At 43.3% G+C, this 17,606-nt stretch overlaps 1 protein-coding gene across 1 annotated transcript in view; it reads left to right on the top strand.

Annotated features, from left to right (window-relative positions):
- LOC138299643 (galactosylgalactosylxylosylprotein 3-beta-glucuronosyltransferase 1-like) overlaps positions 1-17,606 on the top strand; it is a 266,337-nt gene that overhangs the window by 49,879 nt on the left and 198,852 nt on the right. The window contains exon 3 of the mRNA XM_069238095.1: positions 16,057-16,342. Within this exon, the coding sequence (XP_069094196.1) occupies positions 16,057-16,341 (285 nt within the window). The 3' untranslated portion in view covers position 16,342. The remainder of the gene's footprint in view (positions 1-16,056; positions 16,343-17,606) is intronic.

The following is a 17,606-nucleotide window of genomic DNA, read 5'->3' as shown; positions in this document are numbered from 1 at the left end:
CCAGAAGAAAATGACTGGCCTCCAGCCTTTACAAGGGAAGCATTCCGATTGGAGGAAGGGTAGCCTTCTTTTCCATTTTACCTGACGATATCAAGGGAATTTATGCTAGTCAGTGGTCCATAGGACAAGCACCAGCCCTATATGAAACCAACCTGATGTTGACCTTTCCCAGATATGAGATATCCAGTGAAGGCAAGGGTCCTTCAGAAGTAAGCTACATTTCAGTCTCCTGAAACACTGAAAAGGTTGCAATTCCTGTAGGGGTTTGTAAACTTTGACGTACCTATTTGTCAGAGAGACTGAAGCCTCTGTGTGGTCTGATTTCTCCCACGTTTTCATCCAAACATTGGCTGAACAAGCATACCGATATGTTGTGTGCCCTGCAGGCAGACATGATTGAGACTAAATATTTGCCAATCTAGTTATTTGAATTATACTCAGGCACTATGATTACATCTATATGACCTACAATGAAGGACAGACCACCCCCATCGCCCCATCACCTACAAGTTTCACTTGTATTTCCTGGCTGAAGCACAATTTGCTTCTATTGAAAAAAGTCCTCAAAGCTGTACAAACAGCTATTCCAAAGGAGCGGCCTTTGGCACAGGTAAATATTTTTTTTTTGTTTCTCCTGTACCACCACTAGAGGTGGCCACAAAGGCAAGCATTCCTAATGTTCGTGTCCTACACCCAAGATGGTTACTGCTTCTTTAAGTGCAGTGGATGTAAATTTTCAGTATGATACTTCTCTTCGTACACAAGCCTTTCTCCAATATGAACATGGTACTGTACCGACTCCAAACTCTTTACCTGTTGAGTCTTACCAGAGCATTGTTTACAGTGATGGCTCTGCCCAATCCACGGGAAGCACTAAATGTAAGTCCTCCGTAGCTTTCACAGCAGTGCAAGGTGTAGTGAAAGATGGTGAGCTCCTCCCATGATGCCCAAACACCAACCTCTTAGGTGGCAGACCATGCACAACATGCAGTATTCCATGCCCTGCGACTTGCATTGCCAAAGATTAACTCATCAGTTTCCACACACATTGTCTACGACTCAGCTTTCTTTGTGCAAGATTTCAATGTTGATTTGCAACACTGGTAATTGAAGTGAAGGATTCAAAGGGAAAGTATATGAAAAATAAACAGACTTGGAAAAAAAGTAGCTGTCTTACAAGATAAGCTTCCATTGTTCCATGTGAGGCCCACTTTGGGCCAGCTGCATAGTGATATTCATGCTAATGGGAACTGTGAAGCTGACCAAGCTGCAAAAGCTGCAATTCAGACTGCCCTAGTAGCAGTCCTAGCCAGATCTCAGATGAAGATCAACACAGATATTTTAATAGCCATAAGTGCAGCCATGCAAACTGGGAAACCTCCTGCAGGTTATCCTCCCAAATACTCCTACATCCTCAATTCAGATAACATTTCAGTAATTACAATACCAGGAGTGGGAGACAGAATAATACCTAATAATCTGGCTGTACTAGAATTAATCAAAGATGCACACAAGAGGATGGCTTCTGCACATGCTGGAATAAATGCAACAGTCACATTGTGCAGCAACGCTACTGGTGGCCTAGTTTATAAAGATTCATGTTAAATAGTATCTTCCTAGGCTATAATAACTTGTCTTTCACATTCATTGCTAGTGCATTGAACCAAGTTCACTTGTAACACCCGTGAGTAGGAAAGCACACCTTGTAGAGTTATGCAAAAGTCGTAACTTTCACAACATCAGCTCCAGTTGCCAGTGACTGCATAGCCACTATGGTCTCACAGAGCCTCTGAGTAATCAGGCTTCAGTTGGCAGGAGTTTTGTGTGAATGGTGCCAGACAATGGGAGCAATGACTTTCAATGTTGGTTGAAGATGAGCCACTGATTTCATATTAACTTAAAAGGGATTTCTGCATTTTATTATGATGCTGTGGCAGAATTCTCTTCTTCATGGCAGCCAGGCCTGGGTTACGCACAAACAATCCCTTGGACTGGGCACTGTTTTTCTTTAATTCTTTTTTGTTTTTATTCTTCAAAGACATTCATAACAAAAACAGAAAACATTTGGTCTGACACAGTTCAAGCATTCTAATCCATCATCCAATGAAAGTATTAAAGAAAATGGGAGGTATAGGAACAATATAGGGCCTACAGGCGCAATATTTATCACACATATTCCCACTTCCCTCCCTGCAAGGGTCGTTCCACCTCTGTGATTCCCAGTTCTTGGTACCATGTAAATGTAGTTTTGCCACTATCACTGGTAGCGTCAATCTATTTCTCACTACTCCTTCCATTGTCACCAGAGGTTCAAAGCTTTGTTTTGGGAACTATGGGATGTGTACACTGTCTCTTCTGCCCACATTTACCAATCCATATTTGTAGTCCAGTCTTCCCATCTCGCAACCACTATGCTACCCTGCAACCTAATAATGTCTTGCTTGGCCCCAATTAGAGCCAAGTTACAGAACAGTAATATATATTTCCCTAAGGTATGTTCCCTCCAAAACCCAAATGTTACCAGTACAGGGTCATGTCTTCGCCTACCACCTGTGACATGGTGCTCCCCACCTGTGTCCAAAATTAACATATGAGTGGGCATCCCCATAAGGTATAGATTAATGTCTGAGTTTGACCAGACACCTTTAACCACTTAGAGGCCCCCATGGACCCATGCCCCTACCTCTTCTTCAACCTAGAAAGACCAGCAATGAGCATGGTACTTCAAACTGTTATCAACACCTCTATTGCTAAAGCCATTTTCATGGATCCCTGGAAACACACAGAAGTCACCCGACTCCTCAAGAAACCATCTTCTGACCCTGACATTCTCAGTAACTATGACCCATTTCCCTGCTCCCCTTCCCAGCTATAATCATAAAAAAGCAACCAACCATCACCTCACCCACTACCTTCAATACTACGAACTCCTAGATAGCTCGCAATCAGGTTTTTGTAGCAGCCACAGCACCTCGGTGACCATCATCACAGCCTCAGCTGGCATTCACACCATACTAGATTGAGGCCAGGCTGCGGCACTCGTCCTCCTGGTCCTTTCCACCACACAAAAGTAACATAATTGGTGTGAGCTGTGTGGATGTGGACTTGTGTTTGAATTACACTATACAGTAAAGTGTGTTAAGATCAGTAGGAATCCACTAAATTGGCTTAGAACAAAGTTTTTGATATTGGCTTTTTGAAAATTGGATTAAAACTGATTTTTAATCCATTCTTTTGATTTTTCCAAATGTGTTCTATTTCTCACTGCAAAGTCTTTGTAACCCAAAACTAGGAGCTGGATCTGGCTAAACTGGACAAGCTCAAAGTGACTGAGCTTAGGGTTCTATGTGGGTCCAGGGGGCTGCCTAATACCCAGAAGCTTAGGAAAGTAGAATTGGCTATGTCTCTTAAGGCCTGGGCACAGGTAGCTCCAGAAAATGAAAGGGAGGGGGTGGTATTCCCCCCAACGACCTCCACCAGGTGGAGGAGGATGATGACTCCCTGCCCACTACTTCCAGCACTAGGTTCAGGATACCAGCTGGGGAGGGAGGGAAGGCTAGGAGAAACTAGAACTGGAGAAGAAGATGTGGGCAAGGGAGGAAGAGAAAATGAGTAGTGACGGCAACAATGAGGAAAGCACTGAGATATCTAGGGGGGTAGGGATCACCCTAGGCTCCCCAATGGAATACTTCCAATGTTCACTGAAAGGGATGACATTGACTAATGGCTGACTGCACTTGAGAGGGCCCTTGAGATGCAGGAGGTCCGCTCAAAGTATTGGGGTTCACTTCTTTAGGAACTAATTCCAAAGCTGAGAGAAATAGGCTCCTGACCCTACAGGAAGATGAAGCAAAATCCTACTCACACGTGAAACAATGTTTAGTCAAGAAATTTGGTTTGACCCCATAACAGCACAGGTTGAAGTTCAAGGACACCCAGAAGGTGAGCATACAGGACTTTGTGGATGTCTCAGTGAAGGCACTGGAAGGCTGGATTAAGGGTAACCAGGTGAGTACCTCTGAGGGGTTGTACAGTGTAATACTTAAGGAGCACATCCTGACTCATTATGTACAGGAGAAGTTACTTCAGTATTTAGTGGACTCAAAGTTGGGGAGACATCTGATGAGTGGATGATAACCAGGGTGTCTAACCAACACTAGGGAGGTGACCAAAAGAAAGGAGAACAGACTCCCTCACAGGGAAAGCTCAGGGGAAGGAAGGTCAAAAACAGAAGGAGTCCTCGCAAGGTCCCCAAAAACCTGCACATGTAGGTGGGACCCCGAGCCATGCCACTTCAAAAGGAAGGGGTGCTTGGGGAAGAATTTTGATCCTACAAAGGCAAGAACGTTTTGTGATCTAATGAAGGCAAGACATGCCACAAAAGAGGATATGCTATCTGCAAAATGAAGCCTCCCACTGGTGCGCTGTCCACAGGGATTGGTAGTGTAGATGTGGAGGTGGAGATTGTCCTAGATATGGGGAAAGGATTGACAGAGGCAACCTTAGTTTCCATGGGTGTCAGACCTCCTCTCCAACAATGTGTAAGATGGGTCAATGGATGGACACATACTCTTTCCCCAAATGACTGACCAACAGCACAGAGGGGCACTATCAATTTAAAGTAATGTGATTTGGTTTAAAGAATGTACGTACCACCTTCTAAAGGTTGGCGAACAAGGTCTTGTCTGAGCTGGAGCAGTGCAGTGCAACTTATCTGGATGAGATAGCTGTGTACAGTTCCACCTGGAAGGAGCACCTGACCCATCTGGCGGATGTGCTTCAGGCCCTGCAGCAGGAAGGCCCGACTATTAAGACCAGTAATTGTCAATAGGGCAGAGTTCAGGTGTATACCTGGGTCACCTTGTAGGTGGAGGCCTTGTACAACCTCTCTAGGATAAAATCCAAACCATCTTGGATTGGGCTGCTCCTATAACCCAGCACAGGCCAGTGTGTTCCTTGTCTGGCTGGGTATTACAGGAGGTTTGTTCAAATTTATGGGACTATTGTGGCTCCCCTAACAGAACTCACCTCTAAGAAGAGGCCAGAGAGTCATGTGGACTCCAGAGTATCAGAAGGTCTAGGACAGAAGGCCTTGTGTTCAGCACCAGTGTTGCTGGCCATTGATTACACAAAGGAATTTGTAGTTCAAACAGATGTTTCAGAACATGAGGTTAGAGAAGTGTTGGCACAGGTAAATGAAGAGGGCCTTCATCAGCCATTTGCCTTCATCAGCAGGCGACTGACCCCCAGAGAGCAGAAATAGAGTGCCATTGAGTAAGAAGCCTTTGCTGTGGTTTGGTCCCTGAAAAAGCTGAGACCATACTTGTTTGGTACTCACTTTCATGCATATACTGACCACAGACCTCTCAGGTGACTAATGCATATGAGGGGGAAGAACCCTAAATTGCTGAGGTGGTCCATTTTCCTATATGGGATGGACTTCACAGTGGAACACAGACCAGGGTTGACCCATGCTAATGTAGATGGACTTTCCAGGTTTTTCCACTTAGCTGATGAAGACTACCAGGGTGTAGGTTAGTTACCCATCACCATTCATTTGGGAGTGGGCCATGTGAGAAAGTCACCCTTTCAGCATGTTCACCCAAATATTTCTGACTTATACCAATGGTAACTCACCCTGACTGTTCAGAGGGCTCTGCTTAACAGGCCCGGGCCAGTATTCTGAATAAAAGGTATATGACCAAATGATAATGCTATAATTCCAATTGGCAATGACAGACCCTGTAAGTCCCTAGTAGATAAGAGGACAAGGGGGATTCAAACTTCCTTTACATCCCTAGTATATACTATGGCCTGGACATTTAGAGCCCCAGTAAGTTTCCTGTACTGGAGTGTTCACTACTGTGTGTCTGCTGTCCTTTCTAAAGGAAGCCAGGCTTTGCAGACTGTTTTTAAAAAGTAAAATGTATGAAAATTGGACTTTTGAATTAAAGGTACTTCCAAAGTATTAATCTACCTTATTTGTACATATAGTTCACCCCCAAGGCCTCCCCTAAATGCCCCAGGAGTGGGGTGCCATGTAGCTATAAGTAGGGACATTATAGAATATGTTTTATATGCCCTTTTGAGGGAAAACATGCACCTTTTAATTTTCCCCCATTGTAGAAAGTCGGCTCCATAGGCTACAATGGAAATATGATTCATAAGCCTAAGTATGACTAGGAAAAACATAAAGATGTCATAGGTGGACTCAAATGAATGATAAATGCAACAATTTGTCAGTGTTGAATGTATCATAACCTATACAGAAAATAAGTTATAAGACCTTCTTTCCTGTAAGCCATAGTCTAGCCTTCTATGGGGTCTCTCCTGATTGGTCAGCCCTAACAGGATTAGCCAGGCTTCTTTAATTAGGTGATAAGTGGCCTGCTCTGAGCAGGGGTTATCTGATGGGGGGTGGTAGGCAGATGATGAACCAGGCAAGGAGGGGGGTTGGGTGAAGCAAGCTGAGCCTTCAAAAGGATACCAGTCAGAAAGTAATATAACTAGGCCTGCCCTCTCACCACTGTACTTCAGAGATAGATGGCAGGCATAAGAAAGGAATTTGCAGATTTCCAGAAGGGGAGTTGATGGAAATGAACTACACTAGGGGGTTGGTTTAGCCCAGTGTTGCTCCTCTGGGGAGAAATCCACCATCTTGGAATGTTAAAAGGCAGTGCTTTATGGAACAAGAAGATGCCACACTTTAGAGGAAGCTGTCATACCTTTGGGTGGCGCCCTGCAGCTCATTGGACAGGAGTGCCCACTGACTGTACCCCAAGATGATGAAATAAGGGTGACTGATTGACACTGGAATTTAGGTCCATTGCCTAAAACCCCAAGAAGACAAAGGACTGCCCTGGTGAGACCCTGGTTTGCAACCCAGAAGCTCGCACACTTAACAACTGCCTGTTGCACAGTGGAACCATGGCCCAAAGTACTTTGCCTTGCTTCAAAAAGGACTCAGGAGTGGACTCCTGGAAGCAGCAGGTTAAAAGAGCTTCCCTGCACCAACTTCCACAAAAGCCTCCAGTGTGGAGTGAGTCCAGTGGGCTTGCAAGGATTGGGCCAGGTGCATTGTGGGAATTGTAGTCCCAATGTCCCAAAGAGCAACTCAGGGATTTTGGAACCTTGGTTTGGGGTGGAAGATCAATTTCCTGTCTCAAACTTTCACAAAAGTCCACAGCCTGGAGTGTGTCCAGTGGACTGGCAAGAATTTGGCCAGGTACTTTGTGGTAATTGTAGTGTCACCATCCCAAGGAGCAACTTGGGGTTGTGGATCACTATTCTGCATCAAGAAACACTTCTGGAAGTAAGTGTAAAAGTGTTACATTCCAGGTGGCTTGAACTCTTGACTGTGTCCCGGTCCAGGGTAACCTTCCCTTCAAGCACTATTTGCTTCTAAGCACTAGCCTTACTTTTAATATTTAAAAAAAACATATCTCTGGTTTCCTATATTGGAATGTTGTTGTTTTCGTGTCATTTTAAAGATAAAACTATTTACTATTTGTATAAAGTGGTGTGGGATTTTTATTGTGTGTTTTGTCTGACCTATTTACTGCATTGGTGTATTTAGAAGATTTACGTACCTGTCTCCTGATTTAAGCCTGACGGCTTGTTGCCAAGCTACCAGGTGTTAAGCCAGGGGCTACTTTGTATGAACTTGACTGGGCACAACCTTGTGTTGGGGGTGGATTGCTAGTGGTAGGTATGTACTTACCCCTACCAATACCCAGCCTCTAAAAATATACCAATATGTCTGCTGGACCCTTCTGATTGTGGGAATATATAGGGTTTGTAGGGTCTCCAAGAACCTGAGGTACTCAGAGCCAACAACTGAGCTGCACCGTGCAACAGTTTTTCATTTGGTACTAAGTATAGACCAATTCATATGGTGAAATATGTAAAGTGAAAAATGGGTATCAGGGAAACCTGTGTATTTCTGAAAAGGGTACCAGATACGTAGTTTAGGAGCAATGGTTATTTGTACATCTCTGAATGTGTGGGCACCCATACTAGCATGTGATTTACAGGGCATTTTTCAAACTGCCTTCTTTCTTACACACTTACTTATATTTGAAAGGCACAAATACAGGAAAGTCCAATTGATAATAACAAATGTTCTACTATTCTATGTTTTCACATTTAGCCTGATAAAAATGGTACCTCACTTGTGTGGTTTGGTCCAGTACCCACAACAGGAAACAGGCCAATGAACAAAATAGGCACATCACATTTTTCCACCGTGGAGATCCACAAATTCTATTCCACCAGTGTTTCCACATGTCTTCCAATGACAAATATACCTCACTTGCGTGGGCCAAGGAGGAATCTAGGGGATTCTATGGTGGTGTGCGTTGTGTTAATACCACAAGGTTATCCACAAAATGACCTGCAAACCTCAATCTTTAGCTAAACTCCCACGTTTTCCTCATATTTGTGATGGAAACTTCTGGAATGAGGAGGAATCCACAAAATTACTACCACACAATTTTCCCTCACCACTCCCAATAAAAATGCTGCCCACTTGTGTGGCTGTGTCTAGTATCAGCGACTGGAACAGATCAAACCAAGGTTGTTGGGAGTTTCACTTTGGGACTTCCATTGACCCTGGTTTGATCAGTTCCTGTTGTAGTCAGCAGGCCCAACCACACAACCTAGATAGCGTTTTAATCAAGAAAAGTGGGAGAATACTGGGTGGTAGAAATTCTCTGGATCTCTCCTAATTCCAGCAGCTTTCATCATAGAAATGCAAAAAATTATAATTATTTTAGGCAAAATGTGATGTTTGTAGGGCCTTGTTGGTAAGAAAACCTCATGGGATCCATGCAGAGCTAGCTACCCTGGACTCTCCAGGTATCTAGTTTACAGAAATGTGTGGGTTGGGTAGGTTTCCCTGAGTGGCGTTGGAGCCTAGTTAATGCAGCGACCTCTATTGCTAAATCAGGACAGTGCTTTGCAGGATATGTTGATGTTTCCACATTACGTTTTAGAGTTTTTCCTGTTGTGGCCCCTAGGCCCACCCATACAAAAAGGATAGAGTTTCTATTGGAACAAGTGGGGTAATGCTGGCAGTAGGAACTTTGTGGGTCCTTTCCGATTCTAGATCATTGTGGGTAAGAAAACCTCACTGGTTCTATGCACATACCATCCTGGATGACCCAGGGTGTCTAGTTTTCAGAAATGTGTTAGTTTGGTAGATTTCCCCAGCTCCAACTCATTGTTTTATAAAAAGAAAAAAAATAGCCCTGTCGTCCAGTGGCCTTTCTGTCCCCTGAGGGCAAATTGGGGGCAAACTCCCTCTCTGCCCTGTGGAGAGGCCAAAATAGTGGTTTGTTCCCTTTGTGGTGGGAGTATGGCCAAATGTCAGAGTGCGACACTTGGGCAACATTCTTTGACATCAAATGCAAAATGCCTGGTGTCTATTGAGCTTTCCACCACCAGAGGAGATCTGGGGCAACATTCCTCACTGGAACGCACTTCCTATGTGCCACTGAGGGTGGGGGCAGAAAGACTATTGCCCCTTCTCGGATGAGAGAATGGCTAGATGCCAGGGTAAGCAGTCCCCTCCTCTTTTGTTTTGGTGCCATTTCATGTTCTCTCGTGTCTAGTAGGCTTTCTGACCCCCACAGGGGCAAATTGGGGCCAAATGCCCCTGGGTGGCAGTAGGAGGGTAGTAGTAGGCTTTCTACTCCTGAGTGGGGGGCAGATTTGAGACAACCTCCCCAATTGGCACAAACGTTCTTTCTACGCACAGGGGGGAGGCATAAAGACACTTTTGGGGTGAGGCGTGGGAAATGCCAGAGTGTAACACCCACACCCCTTTCTATGCCCCACATGCAAAATCCATAAGATATAGATGGCTTTCTATCCCCTGGGAGGGTGGAGTTTGAGCAACCTCACCAATTGGGATACACTTCCTATCCACCCCAAGGTGTGCAGAAAGGCACTATTGCCCCTTCTAGGGGAGAGAATAGCTTGAAGCGAGGGTAGGCTGCCCTCTCGTTTTGTTAGTTTTGGTGGTTTGAAACTCCCAGCGGGGCAGCTGAGGAATGAATATATCTACCCACCCCACAGGTGGGCAGAAAATCTACTGAGCTCGGGGGTAGGCCATTGGTAAACACCCACACTTAACAGAATAAAGGTTGCACATCTATTTACAAAGGTAGACATCTATTTTAAGGTCATGTTTTAATTCTCATTGCTCATTCTAGCAATATCCATTTCATTGTCCTTGATAAGGAAGATGGTTTCCTTATGCCCATCTCGACTGGTGTTACAGGGAGGACCCAGCCCCAGTTGGCCATGAAGTAAGTCTGCCAGGTTAACATAATGCTTTGTAGAAGAGTTGACATAATTCACCCTTTCACCCACTATATCATCATAGGAAGTGGCATCACATGACCTTAGTTAGCGATCATATCACCCAAAGTGATATTACATATTTTGATGACAGCCCAGAAAAAATCAACAATTAGTGAAAGGTTATAAAAATATAGAAAGGCATTACTACAGAAGATAAATGTCAGGTATAGTAACTACACATTTGCTGCTTTGATAAGCTAGAGGTATAATATGATATGTAAGGGATACATATGATTTGTCAGGGATAGATTTATGATATGCAGATGGTACCTCCATTGCATACCCAAATACAGTCATCATAGGATAACATACAACCTCGCAGGGCAGTTTGCAATCCCAAATGTTAGGGTCTCACCATACCCTGGAACAACAGAGGATTAGAACAATGTCCACATGTACATCCTAATGTAAAGCCACAGCTTAAAAATGCCAGAATACACTTGTAATTTGGTTTGGTGCCGTAATAAACAGATGCAGTCTGGATTGTGGAAAGTGTAATAATCGCTGATTGTGTGAACTTTCCCCATTCAGGGGTGCACAAATCAATAATTTACTCTGTTTGTCAGCACAATTTGTGCAAAGTTTGGGAGTTTATACCAAAATCAGGATTAGCGACTGGCATGGAATGAGGGCTACAGTCTTCACTGTTGTCTTTGTCCTTGCCCTCAAGCCCAATATATTTTTAGATACTGATTTTACCGCAACCATTGTGCTATTATTGATCAATTCAAACCCTTTATGTGACTTCGATAAGGATACCTAAATACACAATGAAGGGTTACTCTCAAGTTTAAAAACCAGAACAACTACTCATTTTTAGTTTTCATCCTTTTTTATTATAATTGTATATCTTCTGCTTTATGTTTGTTTCAGTGCTGGAACGTAGGGGGATCATGCTAGATTCAGGTTCAAAGATAGCAAGTTCTGGGCTGGATCTGACTGACCCAAGTAAATTATTCTGAATTTGTCCTGTTGCCGTTTTCAGACACCAGGACACAATTCAGTAGCACTGCATGATGTGTACATCCCTCTTTATTTTAATTTCTAGCCAGGCACAAACAAAGGCCTCGTTTGAAGGGCAATCAACCCTTCTTTTGTGCATTTATCACTCTGGAGGCTATCACCTTGATGCCAGTGCAATGGAGGTAAACAATGACACACTTACCACTTTACAGGAACTGTAGAGAAACTATAACTTGGAGGCAGGTTTATCGATGTGCATTCACTGTAAGAATGCTAGATTTATTGGTGCTCATGAGTAGTTACATTAACAATAGTTTAAATGGCATCTACTAATTTATTTTTTATTTAGTTCTTTTACCATGCAACTGATCCCAGTGGAGGGTGTTAGAGCAATCAATGTGTAAATCAAAGTACAGGAAATGTTACTTAAGACAATGGGTATTATAAGGTGTACGAAACACGTATTTTCAACATTAGTAGATATTATACGTTGAGTGAGCCATCAGGAGACACCCAAATTCACGTTTCAAAATGTAATGCAGTGATTGGAGTTGTCTCTACTACTCTACAAGACTTTATTATTTCCCAGAGGAGCCCTTCTTTGAAAACGTAGAATAACAATAGATTTAGAAAAAAAACAAATAAAGGATCTCAACCTATAACTTACAGTTTGCATGCAGTTCCTCGATGATGGTAAATAGATCACTATGCTACAGGAGGATTGCAATTTATGAATTGGAAGTAACAAAAAGATTTCAGTGTCAAAAACAGCAGCTTACTTACCTATCTACATAAAATACAAAACTGTGATCTGCATGCTACACAATGTGCTTTGCAGCAGGAACATTAACCCTCTATGCTACTTTATGAGTCAAAACTGTGATTAGACAAAAAACACAACAGCACAGTTTTCTCAACAATAAGTACACAGCAAATGTTGCTGAGATATTATCAATAGTGTCATATAAACTTTTATGAGTGTTGTAATCTGGGGTTAATTAGCAGTGCATGATAAAGGCACGAGCTATAGTTACCTTAGGGTATGAGATATAGTTACTTGAGACAACTGTAACTATAACTGCTGAATTTCTATGATTTTGTGTGTGTAAAATGTGAACCTTATTATGACGTCCCTGTACCCTTTGTTTTTATTTAGTGAATTTCTGAGGTTTTTAAATTTTATTTCCTAACTATAATGTCCCTGTGACCTATGGGTTTTTTTCTGTTAATTTCTGTGTTTTTTTTATGTAAAGTAATATTTAATTACCACACATTATTTAAACCTCCACCGGGAACAGATGGCCAGAGGGTTTGGCCTTATTATAAAGGGAGGGGGCATGCAGCCCCCCTCCCTGGGCCAGAAATGGCCCTGGGGACCCATTCCCCTGGGGACTGGCCAGATAGTAAAAAGAGAGGGGCATGCAGTTCCCCTTCCCAGGCCAATATTGGCCCCAGGTATCCCATCTCCTGGGACCTTGCCAGTTAATTAATGGGGATGGGGTCACACAGCCCCCTTTCCTTGGCCAATACTGGTCCTGGTGGCCCCATCCCCTGGGGCTTGGCTGCATACTACAGTAGGGGCACGCAACCCCCTTTCTTGGGCCGATATTGGTCCCCAGGACCCCATCCCACAAGGCGTGGCCTGTTGTTGTTAGAGATCACAGGGGAGATCCAATGCCCCCACAGTCTCAGCCAGCTCTGGCCTCCAGCAGGAGCCGACATTGCTCCAGCACTCAGGGAGCAGCAACAAAATGCTGTTGCCTTTGTGTGGCAGCAATTGTTTCATCTGTTTCCCTGCTCATCTCACAATGGGCAGGGAAACAGATAAAAAGCCTATTTCCAGTGGGCTGGAGCTTTTTTAATCTTCCCGCCCACTGGGAGTGGACTTACTGCTTGCTCTCACTTGGTTGGAGCTGTCATATAGCTCCCAGACAAGTAAGAGCAAAGGGCTATGTCCAGAGGGAGACTACCTTAGGGCATAGCAGGAGCCATGGTGGGTGGCAGTCCCCAGGGCCACTGATGGATCCTGGATTGGGGCCACCTCCTTTTAATCTGCACACGCTTGCAATGGGGAGATAGTGGTCCCAGAACCAAAAAGGACCCAGGAGGGGGGGCACCCAGCCCCCTTTCCATTAATGTTATCAGCCGTGCGCCAGGGATGGAGTCTCTGGAGCTAATATCAGCCCCAGAGGGGGGGCACACCCCCTCACAATTTTCTAACTTAGTCAGGTCCAGGGGGATGGGGTCCCAGGGCCATCATTGGCCTGGGGAGGAGGGCCACCCATACTACTCTCCCCTCACTTCATATAAGTATACAGCCCCTGGGACCTGACCCACCCAGAGGGCAAAAAAAAAGTTACGCACGGGAAACTGTGCTTGTTTTTTAAAATTGTTGTGTGGATTTGTAGATCAGCTGCAAATTTGCGTCAATTTTTTCTTTTTAAAAACTCAGTTTTTGGCCCCTGACGGAGTCACTGTGTGGCCCCACCACCAGGCCTAGGATCCTAGGTATTCTTACCCTGCCACCTTCTGTTTTTTTTCTTTTTTTCTTGGGACTCGGCTGAGTCAGAGTCCCAAGATGGCTGCCAGTACTCACTGGTTGAAATGCTCACAGCCAATCAAATTTCAGCATGAGATCTGTTGGATCTGCAGAGTATTAGCATTCCTAGATATCTATATTTCTTTTATCTACAAAATTACTGAACAAATTTACACCAAATCACAAAAGGGGCTCTTTCTGGACTAAGAGCTAGCTTTCTGACAAATTTAGTGTAATTCCATTCCTCGGTTCAGGCTGCAGTAGTGTTTTGGCTGCAGTAGTGTTCAAAATCCCCATGGGAAATTGAATGGGGAAAATGCAACTCTCGGCCCTTGTTTAACCGATCACCCCAAAACTTTCCGAACAGTAGCAGAAGTGACCAGGCCACTACTTTAGGACATTTTGTGAAGATTTGTCAAACTGCACCAAAGTTATTAGCAATACAAAAAATGCTTTGTCTGTGGGAATTAGGCACTAACTGATGTTCGCCAGTAGGTAGTTATAATTAGGACCGACTTTCCATCATAAAAGCATTTTTTGTTTTGCTGCTAACTTTGGTGCTGTTTGACGAATATTCACAACATTTTTCACTCTAGTGTACCAGTCAATGCAGCTGCTGTCTGGAAAGTTTCAGGGTGATTCGTCAAGCCTGGGCCAAGAAAAGAAGGGACCCCAAAATGCATTTTCCCCATGCAATTTCTCATAGGGATTTTACGACTACAACCACTGAATGGGATTATACCAAATTGGGCAGAAAGTTAGATCTTGGTCTAGAAAGATCTCTTTTTAAAAGTTGGTGTTAATCTGTTTGGTAGTTTTGGACTTAATAAAGAGAAAAGATGTATATATTTCTAAAGAAAGGGATCCACCATGGTGGATCTGCGGATCCGTGCACCAGCAGCAATGGTGTGATTGGCTGGCCATGATTGGCAACACTGAGGGCGGCACCCCTCTGTGAATCCGCGATGGATCTGCAGATGCACACACCAATTAAAAAAATACATCCATTCACAGACCCACTTAGATGCTCACTCGCACACCCATTCACACGCACACACACACACACACTCACAGACACACAAAACCACTACCAAACGCAGTCACAGACCCACACAGCAACTCACACACCCAATTACATATCCACTCAACTACTCACACACCCACTTACACACCCATACAGACACTCACAGACCCACAAAACCATTCATGGACCCACTCACATATCCATTCAGCCGCTCATACATTTATACACCCACTCACTCATCCATACAGCCACTCACAAACCCAATCACAGACCCACAAAAACACTCACACACCCACTCAGACTCACACAGCCACTCACACGCACTCAGACACCCACTTACGCACCCACACAACCACTCACATCTAGTCACACACCCAGACAGTCACTCACACACCCACTCACAGACCTACAGTGAGGGGTTTGCTGCATGCAGATGTGGAGGGCTGGCTGCAGGGCCTGGCCACTGACCAGGCCCTGTGGCCAGCTCCTGCCACGCATGGCCGAAGGCCTATGCAGCGTGGGGTATGCAGCATGCTTGGGGGTATGCCAGACCCTGCGGCCAACACCCTCGCCACAAATGACCAAAGGCCATGCACGGCGATGGTTGGATTAATATATGCTAATTATATATTACTTCATGTTAAAACCCTAGAGATTCACTGAAAACAAATTAGATTACAGGGATATTATAGTTAGGAAATAGAATTAAGGGGCACAAGTTATAGTTTCTTGATATAAGTATAACTATAACTGCTACATTTCCATTGTTTGTGTGTGTAAACTGTGAACCTAACTATAACTTCCCTAGAACCTTTGCTCCTTTAGTTAATTTCTAAGGCTTCATTAATTCTGTTTTATAACTATAACGTCATAGTAAGCTTTGTTTTTCAGTGACATATATATATATATATCTATCTCCAGGGTAGATATGTGAGGAATTAGGTGTATAAAATCTAGGCTTACTTAACTGTCGATGTTTTGTCATCTATATTGTGTCCCATCGATGTTCTGGTGGCGATATTCAGAGTGCACACTGCATGTGTGACATCTGGGGCACTGTTAGCTAGAAATACAGCAGGAAAAGCTTGAGTGGCAGTCACAATAGTACTGCCCAATGAACTGAATGTTTCTTGCATGCGTTGACTCTAATTTTATCTCCTTTCAGATGAGATACACTAAGAAGGTGTCTGTGTGGCCTGTGGGCCTCACAGGTGTTTTGCCCTATCAGTCCGTCCATGTGAATGCTTCTGGAAAAGTGACTGGCTGGAAAGTAAAGTATGCCCCAGACAGGCCTTTTGCTTTAGACATGGCGGGGTTTGCTATCAATCTAAATCTGATCCTAGAAAAGTCAAACGCTTGCTTTCACTTGGGTATCAAAGTTGGTTTCCAGGAATCTAGCTTACTACAGGATCTCGCCACTTTAGACGACTTGGAACCAAAAGCTGACTAAGGTAAGAGTGTAACCATTGTCGCCTGGCTGTGTAATTTGAAATTTCTTTATAAATGTCTTTCATATCTTGAGTGATAGCAGGATATACTAAAATAAGATGTCAGTTCAATGCCTCAGTTTTTGAAAAAAATAGGCATTTCAGTCACCTATTTCTCTATAGAAATTCGAAGGTAAGATAAGAAATATTGTTGCTTTTCCAGCAACCTTGACTTTGGAGTGAGCTTGTACATAAAATCTGAGTGTCAAAGAAACAGTAAACCCGGGCCTTCATTTAAACAACACAAAGCTTTTTGGAAGTTACAATTAAAGTTGTACACAATTCAACCAATTTGCTTAAAGTTTGCAATTAAAATGTTTTATTAAAGTAAATGGGGTTCTCTGTCCCTGGTGACAAGGGGTATACTAGAAAACATAGCCTCAGACTTTACAAACCCATTGAGCATCTGCCCATATTAAAGGTTTCTCCATATTCTGCTAGCTCAGCTATTTTTCTATTTAGTCTTACATCATATTTACTATCAATGTCATCATCATCATCATGACCATAATGTTTATTTTGGAAATTAACGTTTTCTCTAAAACAAAAACATTTGTAAAAGAACATGTCAAACAAGTCTCAAAACACAACCAATGCTGTCACGAAATTCCTGCATCATAAAGTGCAAGTGCTTAGAAAGTGAATCAGTCATGAATATAATAAAATTTGTTTTAGTCAGTACAGGCTATGAAAATGCATTTGCCCGGTAAGTAAAATTTACTAATATAACAACAAATACATTCTGTGCTTAACATATGTAAAAAGGTCAAAGTCGGCCTGAAGTGGGTATAATTCATACCTCTGAGAAAAGGGAAAATACATTTGCACCATAAATCAGCATAACAATCACAACACATAATAAAATGGAGGGCACCCTGTTCAGAAAACGCATCACACCTACACAGTTTAAAATCTTTGACCTAAAACCATCCTTGAGGGAACAATAAGAGAAGCTTAATCAGGCTAAGTCTAAATGTGATTAAAAGAAAGCAATAATTACTGCTATTTACAAAGCTTAGATAGGGCTTGTAACAAATTACCTTACTGGTTAGAGGGAGGGGGGAATGAAAGCCTACTCAAGCAGCAACCAAAATTCTCTTGTTAGGGTGAAGTCACAAACATTCCCAATTTAACCTGTGCTGAATCCTCTGGTAGCTTGGCACAAGCAGACAAGGTTAACTTAGCTGCAATGTGTAAAGTATTTATGCAGCAGTTCAAAGAGTAATAA

This window comes from Pleurodeles waltl, chromosome 6 (genome assembly GCF_031143425.1).
Source record: "Pleurodeles waltl isolate 20211129_DDA chromosome 6, aPleWal1.hap1.20221129, whole genome shotgun sequence".
Classification (NCBI taxonomy): domain Eukaryota; kingdom Metazoa; phylum Chordata; class Amphibia; order Caudata; family Salamandridae; genus Pleurodeles; species Pleurodeles waltl.
The sequence above is the reverse complement of the archived record's forward strand: the minus strand, read 5'-3'. Positions and strand labels throughout refer to the sequence as shown.